This window comes from Ascaphus truei, chromosome 1, assembly GCF_040206685.1.
Source record: "Ascaphus truei isolate aAscTru1 chromosome 1, aAscTru1.hap1, whole genome shotgun sequence".
NCBI lineage: Eukaryota > Metazoa > Chordata > Amphibia > Anura > Ascaphidae > Ascaphus > Ascaphus truei.
This window is the reverse complement of record NC_134483.1, coordinates 186464288-186485755: the sequence shown is the minus strand read 5'-3', so window position 1 is coordinate 186485755 and position 21468 is coordinate 186464288. Positions and strand designations below refer to the sequence as shown.

The 21468-nt window shown below is 42.1% G+C and overlaps 1 protein-coding gene across 3 annotated transcripts in view; it reads left to right on the top strand.

Moving 5' to 3' along the window:
* FANCC (FA complementation group C) overlaps positions 1-21468 on the top strand; it is a 190638-nt gene that overhangs the window by 129852 nt on the left and 39318 nt on the right. For all 3 annotated transcript variants that reach the window (XM_075599121.1, XM_075599116.1, XM_075599123.1), the window contains 2 exons: positions 2079-2235; positions 13526-13578. In XM_075599121.1, coding sequence (XP_075455236.1) covers positions 2079-2235; positions 13526-13578 — 210 coding nt within the window. The remainder of the gene's footprint in view (positions 1-2078; positions 2236-13525; positions 13579-21468) is intronic.

The following is a 21468-nucleotide window of genomic DNA, read 5'->3' as shown; positions in this document are numbered from 1 at the left end:
GCGTTCACATTATCCTCCCTCTGTCAGATCTGGAAACTGATCCCGCAGTGGAGATTTGTTACCGATTCCCTCTGCTTAGGATCTCCATGTGACGTCCTCAGAAAAAAAATAATGACCTGTAATATACGCGTATATTATCAAGTGACGGTATAAAGCAGGGGCGCGCAACCTGGGGGGCGTGAGATTTTCAAGGGGGGGGGGCGGCAGTTAGAGAGGTCCCGCACTCTCGCCCAAGGCATTTAAATTAAATGCCAGGGGATCGCGCAAGGGTTCTGTAACTAACTTACCCCGGCATCCAGCAACGCGTCGTTCTGGTAACCTGGTGTCCAATGACGCTGTGGGGTCACATGACATGTAATAAGCCCGTGGCATCATTTGGCTCTGGAGCCGAGCAGGGGAGGGCGGGAGCAGAGCAGGCAGGGGGGGCGCTGGGGGAAAGAGTGCGCACCCCTGGTATTGAGAAGCAGAGGTTTTTAGTTGTCAGGGCAGGGGGTTTAACCTTAGGGGATTTAGGGTAATGGGCTAAGGTTTTTAGGGTAGGAGGTAGCGTTACTATTAGGGGTTAACATTAGGGGATTTTAGGGTAAAGGTTACGGTCAGCAACTTACCTTAGCTGCAAAGCGGCCAGTGGCAAGGTGAGTTGTGGCTACGCGCCAGCGGTCACTGGGTCGCAGCAAAATAGCCACGTCCAAATGTCCTAGACCAGATATAAAGTGGGGTGAAGCAGGGTTTGGGGAACGATGGAAGTAATTTTTTTTTTTTTTTTGTAGAAAATCCCAACTTTTACAGGGCTCCTTGAAAGGATTTATATTCGAGATGAGCGAGTCTGGATTCTTGAAATCCAGAATCTCCTCCCCCAAATTTTGTGGATCCGAGCACAATTCATTCCTGAGACTCGGGCCACACCACCGTCTTTGTTTCCCGTTTTCGCTCGGAATTCTCAGTATTCCCCCCATAACTATAAATTCCGTCCCTTCCCATTCCCTTACCGACGCCGGCGGCACCAAGGGAGAGGGAAAGTGTGCAGTGCTGAGGCTGGCAGAGCAGAGGCAGATAGAAATGAAGAAATAATAATTATTCTAGTTTAATTATATATACACTAAATTGTATTCATTAATGGGCATGTCTTGTAATTAGGCAGAGACCAGCCACCCACCAATTGACTAATCTGTCAATTAGTTCCAGTCCAGACTTGTTCTATTTAGTTTTCGTTAACTGGGTATTAATGTCAGATGATATATACTTTTTTGTCACCATCATATCCCCTCCGTCTCTATACTAGTCAATCAGTTATAGGTGGGTAAAACAACAGCTAATATAACCCTGTTATATGTGTTGGTGCCTGGTTTTTAAAAAAAGGCAATGTATATTTTAAAAACATATATAAATATGTTTCATTTTTGTTCTACTCTAGGCATAGGAACATAGATGGCACCTTCTGACCTGTCTAGCCCACATACATACTAGTTGGTTATCCAGTTAGCTAACTAACTTACATACATACACCAGACAAACCGTTTCAGTTGCTTTCATATTTTTATTTTTGTGCTTTAATTATCATTAGTTTTGCCACAAACGACAAATTTAAATAGCGAGCAAAAAAAAAAAAACCACTTCAGATTATGTCCATTGTGATTTTTTTTTTCACATTTTATAGCTTCCCCATAATCCGAAAACAAAACCTTTTGGCAAAATCAAAGCACAACATTTTTGAGATCAAGTGCGCGTCTCAATGTGGTCGTTTTTCTCCAAAAATAGCAACAGAGTGAATCATTTCACAGTGAGGCCCCTGACCAGGTGATCAAAATAAACTCAATGCAACTTGTATGTGAGACTGGCTAAGTGACTGGCATATTTCCCTTCCATTTATTAATGTACATGTCACAGAATAAAGAAAAGAACCTACTAGAAATATTGGTCACCACAGAAAGCTGTGCAGTTTTACAGATATCCCAGCAGATGGGTTTTTTTTTTTTTTTTTTTGCATGTAGTGAAAATGTATTTTTCCCTTTGGAAAGTTGCCTATCGGAGGGGAAAGATTCGTTTTAAATTGCTTTGTGTTTTCCTTGTAAATGAAGGAAGAAGATTGTGCTAAGTGAATTAGCAGTACTCAACTTGTGGCTTCGTCATTTGCCGAGCCTTGAAAAAGCGGCGCTGGATCTGTTTCAAAGATTAATTGCCATCCAGAGCAAATCATTGAGAGAAATGGAACACATGATACAAGATTCACTGTTGGTAAGTGATGCCGTCTACATTTTCCTGGAATGAATTAAAGACATTTGCATGTTTTGTCTCTGAATTAGAGTGGAAAAAAAAACAAAAACTGACGTCATTTTAAATGCTTTTCCCCCCCCCCTCTAAATGTAACATTTGAGTTATTCTTGAGCAGTTATTTCTCACTTTAAAATGAAGACATTTCTGAGAATTCCTAATGTCATAATGACATTAATGATTATGTCTTTTTTTTATTTTTATTGAAGATTATTTGAGGTTTTAATTTCACGCGCATATTTTAATGTTCGGTTCTCAGCTCACATTAAGCAATATTGAAGGTTTTGAAGTACTGTACAGCTCAATCCCATTATAACGCGATCCGTTACAACGCGAATCCGCTTATAACGCGATGCAAGCGTGGCTCCCAATTTTCGTATTTATTAATACTTTACAACACGATTATTGGTATCTTAAATACTTTATTGTACGATGCATAAAATTGTACATTATTTCTAACGCGATCCGCTTATAACGCGATGTGATTCTTTGGACCCCAAGCACAGGGTTATAAGGGGGTTAAGCTGTATATATTCACAGTTAGGCTGCGTCCATAGATGGACCAGCCGTGCTGAGGCGTGCGGACGCTCCGCGCTGAGCCCCTGCATCCTCAATGAGGATGCCTTGAGAGGGGGCTCACGCGAGCGTGCTGAGGCGTTGGAGGTTTCAGCCGAGCGCCAAGCTGTTTTTCAGCGCGCTGTCGGCTGAAAACCTCCAATCACTGCACAGCAGCGTCAACGTCACGGCGATTGGCCCAGCGACGTCACTGCCCCGCCTCCAACCACCTCCCCCCGGCTCCCTTTGTGCACGCTGGCTCGCCTGCAAGTCCGTGCAATCGCGCTGACTGAAGCAGGCGAGCCTCAGCGTTAGCGCGCCTCCGCTCTCCCCACCCCTCTATGGCCCGGGCCTTAGACTTGCATGGGAACAGTGACTTTACATGAAACATTTCTGATTACTGAAAAAACTAATAAAAACTTCACGCAAGCAAAGAACAATAATTACATTAAAGGGAAGATATATTTTGCAGTTGTAACATGATGTACGGCAACATTTAGCCTGGGTTATGTTAACTAATTATGCCTCAAAATGATGAACATCAAGGAACAAAGTCAAGGCTGTTATTATTGAGGCTGCCTTCTTTATTTTATTATATACTTTGACACTGGTATATCAGAATGAGCTTTCAAGTAGCAGAAATACCCACTTTTGGGATAAAGCAAACACAGTAAAAAGACTACCCCTGAACCCAACCCTATAGTGATATGTTAGCTAGCAAGAAGCAGTTGATTGCAGAGAGCAGTGGGATTAACCAACAATCTGTGGGATTAACCAACAATCACTTGGATTGTGAGAATAACTTAATTCTTCATCGCCCCTGATGCATTTTGTCATTTATGCTACCTCTTTAGCGCCACACTAGCAGACCCGCGCAGGCTGAAGTGCATTGCAATTCTTTGCCTTATCAGAGTACATCACCTCACCAGGGCCTCTCTGTTTCAGGCAATATTCACAGAGCAGTCCATGTGCAAATATGAGGCACTGGCTGTTTCAGCCCGTCCGTACAGGGGGAACACCACACGTCATAGCCACATTCTACTCAGTGATTGGTTCACCTGCGGAGGACGCAGACAGTGACCATTTCTACATTTCCCTATGCAATTGGAAATCAGTGCACTACATTTACTGTAGCAGTGTCATTTTAACTTTTTGTGCATCCACTTAATGTTACCAAATGTGGGGGGTTTCTTGACTTTTTCTGCCACCTCAGTCAAATTGTTTTAAATGTATCTGCAGAGGCATCAATGTTGTTTTTCACAAAAAATTTACTTAGCGTGATTTGTTTTCTAAGACGGGTGGAATTTATGGACATATCCTCAATGCTAATCCTAGTTTAAGTCAATAAGGACAATTTAACCAGTCACATCATTTTTGATTATGATACCCAAAAATGGCTCTCTAACTGACCTGCCTCCAGACATTTCTAATGTTTGTGCAAAGGTTTAGTTACATTATTCACTTCCGTAACTGGAAAGTGCAAAGAACTTAATTGACTACAGTAGAGAAGGTATTGAAGGGGGTGAGCTGCCTTTTATTTTCTTCTCTCATACAAACGTTGTAGATATGTATATTTGGTGTACAGGTCAAGACTGTATAATTATATTATGCCTAACTAAACTATATGACATCGAACCATGAAACCTGTATGCACTTGCCCAAAAAATGATACACATCAGTGCGTTAAATCACTCCTTTAACTAGATAAATGAAGTTGCCACAACTTCCTGATTTATTAGGTTTGGAATAAGAAACTATACTAATGCTTGTAATAACAGCCCTCACGGTAACGAATTACTGAATGCAGTGACAGAATGTTTTACACACATTTAATTATTGTACGGATGCGATGTTAATGGTTATGGCATGGGCTTGTACGTGGCCTCTACATGAACCACATAATGTCAGATAATTAGTGTTATTGTGTGGAATGATGAGACATAAGTTCTTTGTTGATCAAATTATAATATGTTCCCTATGACAATGCCAATAGAAAGGCAAGAAAACAAATACCTTGTGGTGTTATTAGCAGGTTAGAAAAGATATTATCATTTGAATCAAAACTGCATCATTTATCTCAGGACAAATATTTCCTGAAGCTCTGTGGGGGTTTAAATGAAATATCTTTAAGCTCTACATAACACAAATACAGTCTGACCTCTGTTATTTCATGAACAAGAAACTTGATATTGACTGCATTATATTTGGTTTGTGAGCGTAATTAAAGTGTGATGGTCTAGTAACTTCTATTTTATATGGTGTGCTGTTAATTTTGTTTCCTGTCCCTTGAGAATTAGGTATAGAAATTCTATAGTCGCTGGGAAGTTATAAAAATGAGGAATGGAAGCATGGTGCGTTTTTGTTTCCCCTGATATAACCTGACCTCGCTATAGTGCTATACTATTTATATGTTTTCCAGATTCTGCATTTGTGTTCTAAAACCTGCATACTGTGAAATGCAAATGCAATATTTTAACTAGTCGAGATGCGGTAATTAACGAGACCATTATTAATGCATTAATTACTGCATCGCAATCGCATTGGCTAATATGTCTACCAAAGGGTTACAAATTACATTAACCCCTTTGATGCCAGTGGCTACATATAAAAAAAACCTAAATACAATACAACTACAATAAACTACCTAAATGCTAAGCCAAGCAAGGAGTTAACCCCTACCTGGGGTACCTAACCACCTTCCCCAAGGCAACTACCCCACAACCCCCCCTCCCCCCCTCCCGTCACTGTTGAGTGGTGGCCATTAGCCAAATGTTGCCAATTTTGCTTGTGGCAACTAAAAATAAAAACATCTTACATTACATTAAAAAAATATTATAATTAAAATATACAATTAAAACATTAATTTAAAAAAAATGTGCTTACATAAACCCATTGATTGCTAATGCGGCTATGTAAGCCCTCTCAATGGTAGCCGACTGTAACGCTCGGCCTGCCCACAAGCCAGATGAGACCCCGGGACTGAGGTGGAAAGGGTAAAACCACACACCTAGCAGCAAACGGGGCACGGCCGGAGTGTGGTAGTAGCGTAGGTGATCCAGGTAAAAAGAATGTAAATGATACCGTACTTGACAGCTCCGGCGTAGAAGTGTTAAGTTCGTATGCCACGGGTCGTGGGTTGGAGAGGGCAGCGTAATCGATCGTCCGTAAGCCTGGGTCGTGGGGAGGAGAGAGCAGCGTAGTAGTTTGTCCGTGTGCCGTGTCCAAGGGTTGTAGAGGTCTGCAAGGTCCAAAGGGTTCTAGAGAGCAGTGTAGTAGAGTTCAAAGCAAGGGTCAAATCCAGGGAGGTCAGCAAGGATTCCAGGGACAGGAACAGCACTGAAAAGACAAGAGAGGTCAGGCAACAGCAGACAGCACCAAGGTACAGAAGCTATGCAGAGCAGAGGAAAGGGAGAAGAGGGATTCTATAGGGGGCTGGGACCAATCAGAGAAAGGGGAGTGACGGAGGAGCGGCCCGGAGAGGAACCTAATAGGAGGGCAGAGTGAGGAAGTTTGAGACCAATGGGAGTGAGGGGAGGAACAGACGAGTGAGCAAGATAAGGCCCAGATAGAGGAGAGTTGCTAGAGGCAAAGGGAGTGGTCAGAGTAAGGGGAGGGATGGACTAGGGAAGGGACAGGAAGACCTGAGAGGCAAGGCAGATGGGGAAGGGGCGTGCCGAGCATGTGCGTGACGTCCGAGGAGGCGGAGCATGGGGAAGGTGCACCGGAGGATCCAGGAGCAGAGAGAAGAAGGGGAGGAGCAGAGGGACGGACAGGGGAAGGGTCAGGCAAGGAGGGAGAAGCGGGGAGGCGGAGCTGACGGGACCCGCGCAGCGACATGCAAGGAGTGTGTGCCGCGTCAGCGGAGGCGGAGTCAGGCGCCTGGCGCCAACCATTGGCGGCTTGGGTGCGCGCGCGCCCGTAGGGCTGACGCGCGTTGGCAGGAGGTGCAGGGAAAGCAACCAGGAGCGGGGAATGCCGCCGGGGAGCCCGAATGGCCAGAGAAAAAGGTAAGGATGCGCTGGACTCGGGTATACCCGCAGCGCGGATCCTTACACCTACACTGCCAATGTAGCTATCAATTAATCCTATAAGAAAATGTATGTTACTAACCGCATCCATAAAAAAATAATCTCATAGAACGTAATCCAAGGCTCGACGGACCAAAAAAACAAAACCATAAAAAATACTCCAAGGCCCAATGGCCTAAACAAAAACCATTTAAAGCCATCTAAGGCCTGGAGGCCTATTTGTAATCTAAAGCCATCTGTAGCCTGCAATGTGGAATTCTTACCTTGACTTGAAGCCTTCGATGCGCTGTCGCTCGAAGAATCTTCATCTGCGAGTATTTATTTTCTTCTTAAAAGCTGTCTTCTTTCTTCTTCTGTATTCTTCATCACCGGAAGTGACCCCCTTGAACACTTCCAGTATTCTGCGAGGGCCCAGGCCGTTTATAGTTGCCTGGGCCATTGCCGATGATGTGTCATTCGGCAACATGGTACTTCAACCAATCAGATTGCTTGATGTACCATGTGATTCCATTCCTTTAAGATCGGATCACCCATTTTTAGAACCAAGGGGATGCCAATGTGCTTTACTAGCCACTAAGGTAGTCAAGGGGGTAGATTAGTATAGTTTTAAGTTAATATTAACCCCTTTACAGCCCTTAGTGTTCAGCTTGTCATGGAAACCCATGACTAGCTGACCTCTTGGTCTACTAAGGAGTTAATATGTAGTTAAATGTGTTGTAGTTGATTTTTTTTTTTTTAATTATCTATTGCATGTTTTTTTTAGTTTATTCTGCCTATTTATATAATAGCCAATGTATTGGCCATTGTATACGTAGGCAAGATGGGGCCAACGTGGAGTGGGTGATGGGTCTCTGTGCATGCGCTCGAGGTTATGTGCCTCTTCGCATGTGCACGTGGTGTTGTTTGGCTTTGCGCACGTGGCAGTGTCCGCCTCTGCGCGTACAGCACATGCGACGGCCACGTCTGCGCATGCGCAACCAACACTAGCTCATTACGTCACTCCGTGACGGATTTTCGTCCCCATGAAGGAGATTTTACCCATCAAAATTCAGTAGGAGCCACCAAAAAAAGTTTCACTTCAAAAAGGGGTTATTGGGGAGTGGACGCATCCCTTCCTGTGACTCACCTTATACTCAGTAATGATAGCAGAATGAACCCCTACCTCTACTTTCTTTGTACTCTTGGCCCAGAGTGACGTCACAAGGCTAAACCAGCATCCAAAGGAAAAACACTCCAACGCACAGCCAGAAATAGAGTGGGTCCCACACCAAAAACTCCTTGATAAAGTACCACCAGGTACGAAACGCGTAGGAGGGTACTTACCTCCATTTTTTTAAATATGGATCAATAAAAGAATATATTTTTATCAGTTTTTTGGTGTGGGACCCACTCTATTTATGGCTGTGCGTTGGAGTGTTTTTTCCCTCTGGATTTCCCCGCATTCTCCTGGTTGCACGCCTATCAAGTTTCACAGGACTGGGGCAATACTAATTCTGAGTACGTTATTCCTTATTTACCTGAGGACTCTCCCAATGAGGCTTTAGGTCTGATTTTCTTTAATCTCAGCCTTTAACCTTCAGGAACAGAGATATCCTATTATTGGTACATGAAGTGCTATGATTACGATCACATACCTCACTAGCCCCAGTACCTATCCTTTGCATGTTCTGAAAGGACTTATATCATTTATCAAGATTGGATTTAAATGTTGGAGCACATATCACTAATCTACTCTAAATCAGCATCCAACCCTGCTCCTCCTTCCTTTGCCAGCCAAGCCCCCATACTTGAGAAAATGTATGAAACTTTACCTGTAGATATGCAGTAATCCTCTTTATCTTGAGTACATACCACACTGCGTTTAATGACCAGGAATCAGCTGATTGGTCCAACAAGCAGCAATGAAGCATCAAGTGGCCAAGAGCACATGTAACATTAATTTATCTGAATTTATATTTTAGCCATTTTGGAAGGGAGTCTTGACATATAATTTAACATCAGTATTGATGAGGGGTATAGGAGGGTAACTGCCATAGTTTGTGGGGTCTTTGCCTTTCCTCAAAATGAGCACAATGTTAACCGTGGCGATCGTTTCCGACACTACTGCCTACCTTCAAAAATGGATTAAATTGAGCCAAAACTTTTTATAATAGGCACCAGAAAAAAACATCTGGGTCCCTGAATTTTGAGTTCTGTAGTTCTTTAATGACCAGGCTCACCAAGTAGAACTTTGGTCTGACTTTAATTTATGAAGATGGCAAGAACTTAAATATACTTTCAATTTTGATTGGGTATATTTGGTTGGGTCTACGTTTTTCCCGTCATACAGCTTTTGGTAAAAAAAATATGAAATTTGCAAGGAGTCATAAGTCAGGAAGCCATCAGGCCAGATGTATAGCGTACAGTATATTCTGAGCCAAGGCAGCATTCCTTAGTCTTCTGGCCAGTATAGTGTGGACCTTATTGCCTCTTGTAGTATTTGTGAGACGTACAGTGTATGGCCTGCTCCGTTTTATCCAAGATGCACTGATTTAGCAAGGCCGGTGTGCCGCTACGCTTGTGAGGTTCCTCTAACCGAGCTAGTTCGGCCGGGAGATTTTCAAAATGCAAGATTCTAGTCTTTTTTTTGTTTAACAAGCAATCTATATAAAAGAGCCCCTAATGTGCACTTTGTGTGCCTCCCAAGTGGTTGAGTTGGGAACATCATTTTTGCAATTAGTGTAAAAATAGAGCCTTAGATGATCCGCTGCTTGAGTCAATATTTCAGCTACACATAATAGAGATTCATTTCGGCGCCACTGCCTAGCATTGCATGGAGCGAGCCAGCTGAGGGATAGTGATATTTATCATTCCATGATCATTGCATGGTCAATGGGATATTATTGCGCCTCTTGAGATATCAGGAGAGCATCTATAGAAAAAAAGTCTATATGCGAATAAGTGTTATAAGGTGCTGAAAAGAACGTATAATCCCTAGAAAGGGGATTGAGGTTCCTCCAGATATCTACGAAGTGGAGCTCGTTCATAAATCCAAAAAATGGTTTTAGTTTTTGTGGGAGTTCTCAAATTTGCCACTCGCCCGCCAGGGCACGAGCTGTCGCATCTGTTATCTGTTAAAGTGTTCCCCCTTCCTCCCACAATAGGAAGGCCTCTGGCCATCCTTCACCTGTGAGAAATTTGTTTCATAAAAGCGTCCCTTTGAAGTGTTCAGGGCATATAAATTGACCAGTGTGCACTGCACCGCTTCAAGCATGCCAACCAGACAAAGAAACCTGCCCTCACTGTCTCTCTTGCACAAATCAGACTTGCAGGGAATGGCCGAGCTGACTAAGATTGCAACTTCGCCATTTTGTCACTGAGAGCTATATTTGTGAAAAGTGTTTATGGAAGAATTTGAGAAAGGAGTGTTTTCTAAAATGTGTTTCCTTCACAAATATTGTCAGCTGCCTCCAGTTTATAATTAGTAAAGGCAATCTTAAGTTTACGCGGAAAGTTGTAGCCTTTCGCGTTATGGGAGAGAGAATTTTTAATGAGGCCATGAGAAAAGCACTAGTGCAGTTTAATGAATAACCCCCAAGGTCATTTTTAATAAGGTCAGATGCTGAGATAAGGTACTACAGACCCTAATGAAAAAGGGCCTAAGTCATTATACTTGTGAAACTTCGTTTTATGGACACTAGGTGGCAATATTTGAAAGATTGAAAGCTTCATCTGTACAGAAATAGAGGCCGATTCCACGTTTTTAAAGTAACTTCCTTAATATGTAGCATTGTATTCCTTGGTGTGAATTAGCAAACTTTTATAATATATACCCTCAGAGCTTACTGTTTACATACAGTATACAAAGGGCAGGAATAATTGTAGGGGTGTAGGCATCTCGGGGTACTTTGGTATTTTTGTAACTACATCAATTACATATAAATATATACTGTATTACATATGCATACAGTGTGTATGTATGTGTATATACTGTATATATGTAATATATATTTATACATAATTCATGTAGCTAACAAATGTACTCTCTCCCCTAACTAAGATTCACCAGATGTTCCTATAGAGCGGAGCCATCAATAACCCATTCCTTTTTTAAATTGGGAGCGCATATATGTATACTATATGTAGATAAATATCCATACATTTTTATATTAAATCAAACGATATACAAATAATTGATGATTTTTTTAGATGTGACTATTATGCAATATACTGTAGATATATTTATATGTTGTTTTGTTTAAATTATAAGTATATTACGTGAATGTGATGTTTTCCTCAATCTTTATAACAGTTTCGTAATTCAGCAGTGTTATGTTAACGAAATATGATTAATATGTCACCTATCTTACTCTGGACACTGAAGTATGTGATATATTCTTAATACGTCATGTTTGTCGGTGAACCTACTATTTAAACGTTCATAGAAGCATTATTTAGCTTGATTTTTTTTAAGCATAATTGTTTTTCTGAGGAATTAATAAGTGATCGTTAATCGTGATAATGTAAAATAAATAAACATAATTTTGGGGAAGAGTTCAGTCATTCTCTGAGATTTAGATCTCCCATGTTTTCCATGTATTTATGAAGATATTATCCATTGTCTGACTCTTGCTTTCTTGTGACTTTTGAGTCCACTGAACACATTTTTAACACAAATGCTTGAGGTCTGCTGTCTACTTATAGTATTTGAGACTCGGGCGTCCTCCAGTTCTGTTAACAGTGACATTGATGCATTTTTTATGGCATTGGACGGATAGAATATCTCAACTACTCTTGGAAAAGAAGCCTGTTTAAAAATCTGCTTTTTCTTATTGCCTCTGGGAATCATGTGAGCTGCATCCTGTTTTTAGCAGTAAGACATCTTTGTTGTCTTTGGTAATGATATTAGAGCTCTGAATCTATTTAAATGATAGACTTGAAGTCTGCCTAGATATCTCTTTATATAATTAAAGGCTTTAACTCTGCTAAATAATTCTAACTATAACTTACGTTCCTAGTTTAATTATATATATTGTCTATATATACACTGTGTGTATGTATGTGTGTATATTTACACACACACACACACACACACACACACTACATAGTTCTGAAAAAACGAGACCCCTTTTATTTTTCGTCATATCTTTCAGAAAAATTACAAAATTGTCATGAACATTTGAACAATTATAGGTCTGTCAAAGTAGATTATTACATCTAAGAATTATTTGATAATCTAATAAATATTCTTTGGAATTGGTGACAGCAGAATGACCTCAAGTGCATACAGTAGTTACAAAATGCCTACATTGTTATTCTTAGATAGTGTTAATCTACATAACAGACCTACAATTGTGCATATTTTCATGGGATGAAGCAAGAAGTATATAACACAGTGAAAAAAAGGTATACAGTGTATATATATATTTATTTATACAGCTTAACCCCGTTATAGCGCGACCCCGCTTATAACGCGGTTTTCACGTGGCTCCCGTTTAAAATAAAAAGAAATACATTTTTTTGCACACTGCACACACTCTCACTGCACACACTCTGACTGCATACACTCTCACTGCATACACTCTCACTGCACACACTCTCACTGCACACTCCCAGCACTCACTGCACACACTGCACACTCACAGCACACTGCACACACTCCCAGCACTCACTACACACTGCTCACAGCACACAGCACACTCTCACAGCACACAGCACACTCGCACAGCATACAGTGCTTCCACTGCAGCCATAATGATATGCAAATGAGCACTCATACTCCATCATTCAAGCTCTGATGCGCAGTCTCGCACCGCAATCCAATATGAAGTGTGTCACTTTTTGCTTCTTGCATACTACAACGTGGATCCCTTTAAGCTTATGTCTGCCCAAGCAGAGCCTGGATCAAAGAAGTGCATGGCCTGCAATTCTATGGCAGGCATAAGCTTAACTCTACGGCTAGGGCCCCAGTGGTCTGGCGGCACGTGCACCCGTTTCAGCTGCGACCTCTGGTCTGCGGCTGTGCTTTCAGGGCAGGAGATCCGTCGGGGGGGAGAGGTGTGGCCATGATGTCACGCGGCTGGTTTGCCCCCATTGACTGAACCGCCGCTGTGACATGGCCAACTGTGGCCTGCCCCATAGAGGGCTGTGCTTTCTGTGCGACATGCACACCGTCGCGCGTGCCGCAGCAGCCACTGGGGACCTGGCCTTAGAGTTGAGTCTTGGCACACCCGGGTCCTTTATGACGTACCAAGTACGTCATGTGAACTTGCTCGTTTTCTAGGGGCAAATCGACCAGCCAGAATCGAAACTGAAGTGGAACCCACTCCACTCCCATTTCCGGAATCTGAGCTCCAGGAGAGGTCACATGATGTGGAGGTCAGTACCACCAGATCCCCATCATTGTAAAGGTTAAAGGGATCCACGTTAAAGTGGATACGAAGCAAATACTGCCACACTCGGAGTTCTCATTTGCAGTCCATTGCCCTAAATCCCTGCCTGCAGTGGAAGAACATGTATGCTGCATGGTTATGTGGTTCGGCAGGCTTGGGGTAGATGTGTTCTTTGTTATACAGCCTATACAGAGGAGAGTTTCTGTCACTTTTTCATCCCGCATAACTTGTTTGTGTACCTATACTGTATGTAATAGTACTATGTACTGAACAACTTCTTGTTTTCTTCTTTCTCCCTAGCCACAAGCTGCCTGCCACCCGTCCATCTTTAGAATTGTGGATGACATTTTCAGGTATGGTCAATAACCATTTACTAAATATGAGCGTAGACAAAACAATTCTTAACCGGAAGATATTATTTCTTTCTTTCTTTAAATGTTCTTCATGTAATTTATTGGAAACTATTTTTCTTTTTCTTTAAAAAAAAAAAAAAATTTCAGAAAGAAAGATTTTTTTTTTTTTGCATTCTCAGATTCATCATATTATGGTGGTAAAAAATGCAAATTAGGTTAAAAAACATGACCGTGCAAAGGTTTACATGCTGTGATTGCACCTATTAAAATTATTAGAAATGTAGTTGATTTTTGCATGACTCACAGAGCAGACCAACTGCCCTGTGTACCTACTGTACAGTATAGTCAAAGGGCTAATTGAGCGAATGAGGAAAAATTCAAAACTAAAGAACATATAAAAGTGTTATTTGTTTTCTGTTGAGCTTCTAAATTTGAAACATGGTTGGATATCTTGTTTTGGGGGTTCAGAACTTGTTATTATTTCAAACAGATTTGTCTAAAACAGGATTGTGGGTGTGATAGATTAGTTCAAAAGCAAACTTATACTGCTGCGGCCAAGCTTATTCTAAAGCTTAACCGCATCTTTTCTCGGCTTTTTGTTTTCCCCGCCGAAATTGGCCGCGCGCCAGCCGCATCTCACAGCCGCGCGCGTCCGGTTCTCCAATCAGCGCCTAATGGCGCTGAACAAAGGAAGCGCCTGTGGCGCTGGAAAGAAGAAAAAAAAGCCCGCGTCTGAACGCATTTAAAAAATAACCGCGGAGGCGGCCGCTGTAGATAAGAGGCGGCCGCCTCTGTATATTTGGAAGACAAAGAAGATCTCAAGAACTAGAGACCAATCCCTCTACTTCCAATCACTTGCAGGATTTTCACAAAGACACTTGCTAAATCGGCTACAACAGACCCTGGAGTTTGTTCAGCCTGGCGGGATTTCACAGTGGATACAACACAATGGACCACATCCAAGTCGTACAAGAAGTGATTTCCCAAAGTAATGAATACGATCTACTGTACCACTCGGTTTAGGATTCGTAGATTATGAAAAAGCATTTGATTCTGTCTACATCTCAGCGGTACAGTACTACTGATGCAGTGGCCATTCTTCTAACACATCACGGCGCCGATTTTGATTTCTCTGCTGTTCCCCACGCAGCATGAACGCGGCCAATCGCCCCAGGCATCCGCGCTTATCGCGGATGTTTTGTTTGAATTTCATGGATTTTGTTTCTTCGTTTGCAATAAAATGGATGAATTGTAATGTGTACAGTACTGTGCTACTGTGCTACTGTGTCAATTTCATGTATTTAAAAGCCAGAACACTCATATTCGTTTTTCTGCACTCGTCGCGCTCGCATCTTAGTGTGGGAAGGCTGGAATTCATCCCGCGGTTTCAAATCGGGATTCCGATGTACATGACGCGTGAAGTGTTTGAATACCGGCCGCTGTATCATTAAATGTATTTATAGGTCCAAGTGTTGAAAAAGATTACATTGATATTGTAAGAAACATTTCCGAGAATTCTACATTGCTACATCAACCATTAGGCTGCGGCCACGCTACCACTACACGTGCTTGGAGCGCTCACTTTAATGATAGCAAATCAGCATGGCCACGCTGATGCTGCACGTGCGCGCTCGTGCACGTAACACTTAGCAAAGCTAGGCGCTTGGGGAGACAGGGAAAATTGATTTTCAAGCGCGTTGAAGGGTCACAAGACCCTTCAGCAACCAATCAGCACCAGTCAATGTACACAGCGCACAGCCACACACAGACATAGCCCCGATCCAGCCAATGACACGCACCGGCCACGCCCCCCGCTCACGCTTGCAAAATTCAGCAGGACAGCCGAGCGCTCATGCTTGGAGAGTTGGTGACGTCACCGCTCTCAAGCACGAACGCGCTCAGCGGCACCGTGGCCGCAGCCTTAGATTACATGAAGATACAAACGAGAAATATCAGCAAGGGAGTGCGGGAAGGAGACACCATGTCACCAAAGCTTTTAACAACAACACATGAAGAATTGTTCAAGACATTCTATTGGGAAGAAAAAGGAATCAAAATCAACAACTTGAGTCACCTACTGAACATTCTGAAGATGATATTGTTATTTTTGCTACAAGTCCAGAAGACCTCAAGCAACAAATCAGAGAATCTCCGAAGAAAGTAAGATTGTTAGCCACTGTATGAATCTCAGTAAGACCAAAGTGATGTTCAACAAATGTTACCTCTGCAAAGATGGAAATAAATGGAATAGAAGTTGAAGAAGTTGAAGACTATGCCTACTTTTGGCCGTCAAGTAACATTGGATGGGAACCTTTTGAATAAAATCAATAGGAGAATGAAGATAAGAATTAGACCATTTGGAAGAAACAAGACAATCTTTCAAGGGAACTTTCCACTGTGCCTCGAGGAAAGTTTTCGAGCAATGTATTCTGACTGCGCTCACGTATGAATGTGAAATTTAAACCCTAAATGTGACGATAATTCACAAGTTTCGGACAACTCAAAGAAATATGGAGAGATGTACGGGTTATCACCCGAAGAGAGAGGAAAAATAATAATTAGGTTCTAAATCAAACAAGTCTGTGACATCGTCACAAGGGGTAATTAAACTGGCAGTGGGCCAGATATATCATAAGAATTAATGACCATCATTCAATTAGATTCCAAAAGAAATTAAGAGGCCAAGAAGACGACCAATAGTAAGATGGAAGGATGAAATCAGAAAATGTATTGGAGCAGCGTGGAGAAGAGAGGCTAGCAACTGCAGTACCTGGAAGATCATTGGAGAGGCCTTCATCTAGCATTGGATCTACAAGAACTGAAGATGATATACATATACTGTATAATTTATAAAACATATATGTAAGGATGTTTATGCATCATTTATAATGCCAGTTTAACATGTACCTATTACGTCTTCTCAATATGGAACTTTTGCTTGTAACTATATTGCTTTGGCTTTGTTTAAACGTGTACAGACTTTACGCAAAGCCTATGGATAACTATGGACACATCTATATCCTCCTCCAGCTATGAAGAGCGTGTATTATATAGAAATAAAAACCAGAAAAAAGACAAGTAATGCAATGCCCTGAATTCACCACTAGGCGGATACACATTACACGTGTATTTTCAAAAACAATGCTTTTTGTATTAGCAATTGGGTTTTAATTTGTAAAAACTTAAATTAATTTCATGTCCCTTTAAATCTTACATAGAAATCAAATGAATCTGGTAATAGTTTGCCTGGTAATTTCTTCTTACCAAGGTAAATAATTTCTTGGCTGTATATAAATTTGTCTGAAAATGTCTACAGACGTTTTTAACAACATGGTAGTAAAAATGTTATCATGGCACTCATCAGTTTTTAGTGCATAAGTCCTTTAACTTCAATACGTGATGGTCTGCAGAATATAAATGCAAAGTTGTAGGTCATCAAATACTAGTTTTATTGTTATCTCCTGCTACTTGTACTGGCTTAGAATTAAATATTACTACCCGAAGGGTGCTTCCAAAAAAATTGTTTTTTCCCCAGAATTATATGCTGCATGGACATTAATAAAGAAATAGATCGCCCAAATGACACAAATTTTGACCGCTGTGTGTTGACCGCTACGCACTCTTTTTTTCTAAAATAGTGCACCACGCTTCTTTTTTTCAAACCAACATTTCGACCCTCACTCGAGGTGTCTTCCTTAGACCAGAAAATGGATAGAAGTGCGGCGCAACTGCGCATGTCCAATGAACGGCTCCCAGATGACTAGTTCAACATAACTTTATTTGACACACACCAGGGCTACACCAGCATCTCCCCCTCAACGCGTTTCACCCTTACGCAGAGGGCTTCGTCTTGGAGTGGGGAGAAGTGGTGACAGCCTCTTAAATACCTAAAAGCCCGCGAAAGCGGCATTAAAACTTTAACCCCTTCAGTGCTATATGCCTGTTAGCTAATATCATGCTATTAAAGTATTTAATGTCTGTGCAGCTCACTATAAACATATTATATGCACGGAGAGCATCTAATTTATATATTCAGACATACACAGTAGCAATATGATAAGACTATTTGGCAGCACATTCCAGGTATATGAATAAACATAAAAAGCTGTTGCAAACACTGCAAGTGGAATATACTCAACACTAGATTCACAATAACCCATGTTGTGTACCTATTAGTCAGTCATACATATAGGGGCTTCCTAATGCTTTATTTAAACATATTTGTGACTTATAGACTAGTGAATCAAGGGAAGGTAGGTGGGAAAGGGAGAGAAAAAGGGGGGGGGGAGAAGAGGGGGGAAGGGGAGGGGAGGAGGTATGGAAGGGGAGGGGGGGGGATGAGAAATGTGAGGGAGGGAAAGAGGGGGGGGGGGAAGGAGGGGGGAGAGGGGGGGAAAAGGCTAAGGGAGGGACAGTGCAGAGAATAAATCAGAAATACACAGTAGACGTTCTGTTCTTAAGAAGACCATAATATGTACATATCTGCATTCCACGTATAACACTCTTATATATCTCTTAAAGAAAACATCGTAGATCCCAATCCACATTAAGTCCACTGGGTTGTAATGTGTTTAATGTGTGGATCCAGTGCGCCTCCCTTTGGTGTAGGAGCTTGATTCTATCCCCTCCCCGAGGGGGGAGGACTACATGTTCTATAGCGCAACAACTGAAATTGTCCACAGAACCCAATGGACAGTTGTTAAAGTGGATTGGGACCGGATGTGTCATGTCTGAATTCTTAATGAGCCTTAAGTGTTCTAGAATGCGAATTTTTAAGGCTCTGCTGGTAAGCCCCACATACTGTTTTTTACATCCGCATTGTAACAGGTATATGACATAATTGGTCTGACATGACATAAAAGTTTTTATCTGATATTTCCGTGTTTCAAGTTTATCAGTGAAATGTTTAACTTTCCTCATTTTGGGACAAATCTTACAGTGCCCACATTTAAATGATCCAATCAATTTTGGAAAGAAAGACAGTTTATTCTGGTTAGTATTAGTAGTTTTCAGCAAACTGGGTGACAGGAGATTCCCTAGCGTAGCTGCTCTACGGAACACTATTTTGGGTCCCACACATGCCATTTTATTTAGTAAAGGGTCTAGTGAAAGTGTGGCCCAATGTTTGTGTATGATGGTTTTAATTGAGTTTGCTTGTTCGCTATAGTTTGTGATAAAGAATGGCGCTTCTGTGTTCTCGGCCTGTGTATCTATCTGGGTACTGTTGGCTGCCATGTTGGTGAGGGTATTCCTATCCATATTCAGTGCATGCTGATATGCCTGATCAAGGTCTGCACCATCGTATCCCCTCGACAGGAACCTCCTCCTCATCTCTTTCGCCCTGTGGATAAAGGCCTCCAATGTGGAGCAGTTACGGCGTAATCGCAGGAACTGCCCCTTTGGAATGCCCTTAACCAGAGGGCGTGCGTGACAACTGTTATAATGAAGTAATGAATTCCTGGCATTCTCCTTTCTATAGATGTCTGATTGAATATTATACTCCATATCCACATATAAATTTAAATCTAGAAAGTAAATGTGGTTTTTATTATATGTGTGAGTAAATTTCAAGTTGAGAGTATTGTCTGCCAGGTATTCAAAGAACCTCAAAAGGTCTTCCTCCCCACCACTCCAGATCAAAATCAGGTCGTCAATGTAGCGTTTGTAAAACACCACATGACGCCTGAAGGGATTGGAATCTCCAAACATGTGGGACATCTCCCACCAACCCATGAACAAGTTGGCGTAGGAGGGGGCAAAGGATGTCCCCATAGCTGTCCCACGTGTTTGGAGATAGTACTGCAGGTCAAAGAAAAAATAATTGTGCGTAAGTGAAAATCTAATACTATCAAGAATAAAAACTATGTGTGCTGGCGAAAGAGTGGAATGATGTTGTAAAAAGTGTTCTGTGGCTATGAGGCCGTGCTCGTGATTGATAATATTATATAAGGAAGCCACATCCAGGGTGACCCAGATGTAGCTGGGGTGCCAAGTGATAGGTGCTAAAAGGGATAAAACGTGCTTGGTGTCAATAACGTGTGAAGGTAAAGAAACGACTAGTGGCTGTAAAAAGTGGTCTATGTATTGTGATAAGTGTTCACCCAGGGAACCAATAGATGAAATAATGGGTCTGCCTGGGGGTGCAGTGAGTGTTTTGTGTATCTTGGGCAAGTGATGGAAAATAGGAGTGATAGGATTTGGAGTGGTGAGGAAGTCCCGCTCACTAGGCGAGAGAACATGAAGAATCTCACCTTCATCCAAGAGGTCCTGGAACTCTCTTGTGAATATAGGAGTAGGGTCCCTGTCGAGGATATGGTACGCTTCTGGATCCCCCAGCTGCCGTTTGGCCTCCGATACGTAGTAATCTCGATCACCACTGTAGCGCCACCCTTATCTGCTTTCCTAATAAGGATAAGATCATTGTTACTCAGAGATTTTAAAGCTGCCCTTTGATCTATAGTGAGATTGTCTCGCTGCAAACCCTTAGGTCCTATACCTTTGTATAGGACCTAGGGGTTTGCAGCGAGACAATCTCACTATAGAGCAAAGGGCAGCTTTAAAATCTCTGAGTAACAATGATCTTATCCTTATTAGGAAAGCAGATAAGGGTGGCGCTACAGTGGTGCTCGATCGAGATTACTACGTATCGGAGGCCAAACGGCAGCTGGGGGATCCAGAAGCGTACCATATCCTCGACAGGGACCCTACTCCTATATTCACAAGAGAGTTCCAGGACCTCTTGGATGAAGGTGAGATTCTTCATGTTCTCTCGCCTAGTGAGCGGGACTTCCTCACCACTCCAAATCCTATCACTCCTATTTTCCATCACTTGCCCAAGATACACAAAACACTCACTGCACCCCCAGGCAGACCCATTATTTCATCTATTGGTTCCCTGGGTGAACACTTATCACAATACATAGACCACTTTTTACAGCCACTAGTCGTTTCTTTACCTTCACACGTTATTGACACCAAGCACGTTTTATCCCTTTTAGCACCTATCACTTGGCACCCCAGCTACATCTGGGTCACCCTGGATGTGGCTTCCTTATATAATATTATCAATCACGAGCACGGCCTCATAGCCACAGAACACTTTTTACAACATCATTCCACTCTTTCGCCAGCACACATAGTTTTTATTCTTGATAGTATTAGATTTTCACTTACGCACAATTATTTTTTCTTTGACCTGCAGTACTATCTCCAAACACGTGGGACAGCTATGGGGACATCCTTTGCCCCCTCCTACGCCAACTTGTTCATGGGTTGGTGGGAGATGTCCCACGTGTTTGGAGATTCCAATCCCTTCAGGCGTCATGTGGTGTTTTACAAACGCTACATTGACGACCTGATTTTGATCTGGAGTGGTGGGGAGGAAGACCTTTTGAGGTTCTTTGAATACCTGGCAGACAATACTCTCAACTTGAAATTTACTCACACATATAATAAAAACCACATTTACTTTCTAGATTTAAATTTATATGTGGATATGGAGTATAATATTCAATCAGACATCTATAGAAAGGAGAATGCCAGGAATTCATTACTTCATTATAACAGTTGTCACGCACGCCCTCTGGTTAAGGGCATTCCAAAGGGGCAGTTCCTGCGATTACGCCGTAACTGCTCCACATTGGAGGCCTTTATCCACAGGGCGAAAGAGATGAGGAGGAGGTTCCTGTCGAGGGGATACGATGGTGCAGACCTTGATCAGGCATATCAGCATGCACTGAATATGGATAGGAATACCCTCACCAACATGGCAGCCAACAGTACCCAGATAGATACACAGGCCGAGAACACAGAAGCGCCATTCTTTATCACAAACTATAGCGAACAAGCAAACTCAATTAAAACCATCATACACAAACATTGGGCCACACT